The sequence below is a fragment of the Solanum verrucosum genome, unplaced genomic scaffold (assembly GCF_900185275.1).
Source record: "Solanum verrucosum unplaced genomic scaffold, falcon-dt-bn FXZP01000131.1, whole genome shotgun sequence".
Taxonomy (NCBI): domain Eukaryota; kingdom Viridiplantae; phylum Streptophyta; class Magnoliopsida; order Solanales; family Solanaceae; genus Solanum; species Solanum verrucosum.
Genome location: NW_026020352.1, coordinates 1,506,624 through 1,510,490, shown reverse-complemented (window position 1 = coordinate 1,510,490; position 3,867 = coordinate 1,506,624). Strand labels below are relative to the sequence as shown.

The 3,867-nt window shown below is 33.9% G+C and overlaps 1 protein-coding gene across 1 annotated transcript; it reads right to left on the bottom strand.

Moving 5' to 3' along the window:
* Positions 1-1,246: 1,246 nt before the first annotated feature.
* On the bottom strand, positions 1,247-2,630 carry LOC125837534 (transcription factor TCP2-like). The gene has a single exon (XM_049516634.1). It carries the CDS (start codon positions 2,302-2,304, stop codon positions 1,282-1,284), a length of 1,023 nt encoding a protein of 340 aa, XP_049372591.1. The 5' UTR covers positions 2,305-2,630; the 3' UTR covers positions 1,247-1,281.
* Positions 2,631-3,867: the final 1,237 nt, after the last annotated feature.

Below are 3,867 nucleotides of genomic sequence, written 5' to 3'. Positions count from 1 at the left end.
CCCTATTTACTTGTCCATATTTCCTTTTTTAGTTGTCCCTATTTAGTTGTCCATTTTGACAAATCAAGAAAGAACAACAATTTTTTTCCTATTATACCCTTATTTACACTTCTTGAAAATTGTAAAAGTGTATGTTGTTTCCCTCCAATTTATTTCACTTGAATTCAAATAAGTGGTTGTAATTTTGAAGTGAAAAGTTGTCATAAGGGTAAAATTGTAACTTCACTGTGCTAATCATTGTTGCCTTAATCTGTGTGTCATTTCTAAAGTGGACAACTAAAAAGGGACGGAGGGAGTATTACTTTTTTCATCCATTTTTATTTGTCCACTTTAATTTATTCTTTGAAAAATTTAAAAGTAATTTATCATCATATACTCATTTCAGTATTAATGAGTAAGGTAACTTTATACTAGTAATTTGAAGCTGCTGATATAGTCAAATTATTAATCAATGTATTTATTGATTTAAAAAAAATATGTCTAGACAAACATAGACAAGAGTGGGAGTATAGTGTTGTGTGCAAAAGGCTGGCATTAACATACATAATACTCCCTCCGTTCCTTTTTAGTTGTCCACTTTAGAAATGGCACACAGATTAAGGCAACAATGATTAGCACAGTGAAGTTACAATTTTACCCTTATGACAACTTTTCACTTCAAAATTACAACCACTTATTTGAATTCAAGTGAAATAAATTGGAGGGAAACAACATACACTTTTACAATTTTCAAGAAGTGTAAATAAGGGTATAATAGAAAAAAATTTGTTGTCCTTTCTTGATTTGTCAAAATGGACAACTAAATAGGGACAACTAAAAAAGGAAATATAGACAAGTAAATAGGGACGGAGGGAGTATAGGGTTAGGAGTGTAAGTTTTGTTTGACCTAGCTAAGCAACAGCAAGACCTAACAAAGCGCCGTTTAACTGACTCTATATATGCCCTTAAATGTGACTTATGACATATTGATGGGACACCAAACCAATGAGGACAAAGAAATAAGTATGGATATTTATTGTATTTTTAAAAAATCTACTCTTGTCTAAAACTTCCACCATTGTTTAAGTGCCCTGCTATTAACACCTGTCTATGGCTACAGACATGCTAAGCAACAAGGAAACCAAACAAACAGCCGATCCCCATTCCCAGGGAACACATGCCCCAATAACTTTTTATGAAACCAACAAATCTTTAATCCATTTTTCATGCTACTAAACACACATTAATTCATCTAAAATGAGGAGTAATATGAATTGAAAACTTACCAGATGGAACTTGAAGTTACTTCTTTCCTTTTCCTTTCTGATCTGAATGCCGGTTGTCATATTCAGTTGTGGAACCAAGATATGATCCGTACCTCTGGTATTGTGGCAAAGTAGAGGAAGAATTGGACTGAAGGGTCCCCCTATTGAAACCAGATGATGAAGAAATGCTGAAGTTCAAATTGTACTCGTTATTAGTACTTGTCACAACTGGGACTAGGTCGCCGCCGAATGGGAAATGCTGCATCTCGGGTCGATGATCACCTGTAATACTAAACATTGGTGAAGACACCGGTCTTAATGGATTTCCCAAATAAATTTGGTTGTCCGTAAAATACTCCAAGGGATTTGTAGACCATTGTCTCGGTGTGTTTTGATCATCATTAACACTACTCTTGTTGTTGTTATCGCTCATACCACCAGTCAATAGTTCCGTAAAAGAAGAGCTAGGGTGCATATTTTGGCGATGATTAGCAACAGTGTTTACTTTCTCTGTAGCCCTTTCCCTTGCTCGCTCCCGTGCCTTGACCCGGCTATCAGATCTGGAAAGTGACAATCCAGAACCTTTGCTTGTCTCAGAATTACTACAACAAGGTTGTTGTTGTTGTTGCTGCTGATTATAATTAAGATCATCATCCATTTCAACATCAGCTGAATCAAAACGCGGCTCTCTTGACCTTTTCTCATCGCTGAGCTGCAGTGTATCTTGAAATGCCTCAAGAGGTGGAAGCTCAGCGATTGAAGGAGCGGCTGCTTTTAACAACCACTCTACAACCTTGCTGGGCTGATCACAGCCGAGGCGGTCTTGCAAATCATAGAACTGTATAGCAGTATTGACAGAGAGGCGGACACGTCTGTCTCTTAATCCCTTTGAAGTCAATACTTTGCTATGCCTATCTTTCCCTCCAGATGCACGAGAAACTCTAACAATTCTTGATGTAGGCCACCCATATAATTTCCCAATCCCACCACCTAGGTCACTACTCTTTTTGACTTCTCCAACATCGTATTGGTGGTACTGCTCATCCTCCTTGTTACTCATTCTTGGAAATTTGCACTCCTCAGTTCGAATCTCCTACATCTCCATACTAGCACCACTTTCATACCTTTCTCAAACAAAAAATCAAGTTTATTTCTTTATCCAAATCAAAACAACAAAAAGGGGTTTTTTCTATTTGGATTTGGGACTTGATCAATTAGGGTTCATAGATGCAGAAAAAATAAATAGAAGGAGGTGTATGTAGACAGATGTGTATTCCATTGATCATGATTACACACTAGTTTTGGCTTTTATAATGATATATATAATAGTGAGTAGAGACACATAAATTTGTGTATAAAGGCATTTTTTGCGGTTTGATATATCACGTTCACCTACAGATATAGATAGGGCTTTGTTTAAATGTCAGAAGGCTTCTTGTTTGCAGTGCTAACAAAACAAAGGCCTGTGTTTTTGTTCAGAACTCAGCACCATACCCCTGTTACACTCTAAGAAAAACACTCATAAACTATAGCCACAAAAAAAAAATTAAAAAAAATCAAAAGCACCCAAATAACTAGTAATATTTTTACTAAAAAATATTAATGAAAAAACTAGTAAGTATTATTTTTTCTTGCTTTCTTTAAAGACTGACCTTCCTTTCCTAGCTTTCTTTAAGATTAAAGGGGTTGATGAGAAAAAGCTAAACAAAGAGGAGTAGCTATTTCCTAATCTAAAAAGAACAAGTCTATGGAGGTGAGTGGAGAGCCTTTTTCTTTCTGTAATTAAAGATATGCTAGCTGACCCAAAAAAGAGAAGATAAACTACACACTACTATAAATAAAAGAATATAAACAATTAAATAATAACATTTTTTGTTAAATAATAAACAATAACTACTGCCTAGTGGGACTATATATATATATATATTTATGTTTGTGTCTGTTAATTAAAAACAACAACAATATATTTATATACATTCATGTACCATTTTGTTGTCTCTTGAATGGATGCAGATAAATTACAAAATGCAAATCCACATCTGTTGGATCTGAGAGTTTTGTGCTCTTTAAAAGGCTTTGCTACTCAGTAGATCAGTTCCTGGTTTCACACAAATCAAATTCAAATTATGCCAATGCACAAAAACAAAAATTTACAAGAAAACAATTTTGAGCACAAAAATTACATTATCAAAACTCAAAAATGTACATTTTTTATAACTAAAAATGTGAAAAAAAAAACGAAGAAGAAGCTAAGTTGTAGAATATTACCAGAATTTTCTGTAACTCTGCTTCCTTAGATCACAACTTTTAAAACTCCAAAGCCATAATCAGTTTTCTTTACACAAGAAAAAAGAAGAAGATAATTTATGTTAATAAAATATGGTCACAAGATTTGTAGTACTAACTATTTTCAACCCTCATTGTTAGACCTTAAAAATATTTTAGGAAAAAAGTTATAAGTCCCCATGATTTTATTTTATTTTTGGTGAAAATGGGAAATCTTTCTTTCCCTTCTTGTTTTTTTTTCAAGATTTTTGGGTGGCAATTTAAATAGAACTTAAGAGTAGAATTAAAACCCTAAGGTTGTATGTACATAAATAGCCCATTTTTCTGATTTCCTCTT

Bases quoted from the DNA above. Each gene is read 5' to 3' on its own strand.
- LOC125837534 (XM_049516634.1), bottom strand. From the start codon at position 2,304: ATGAGTAACAAGGAGGATGAGCAGTACCACCAATACGATGTTGGAGAA.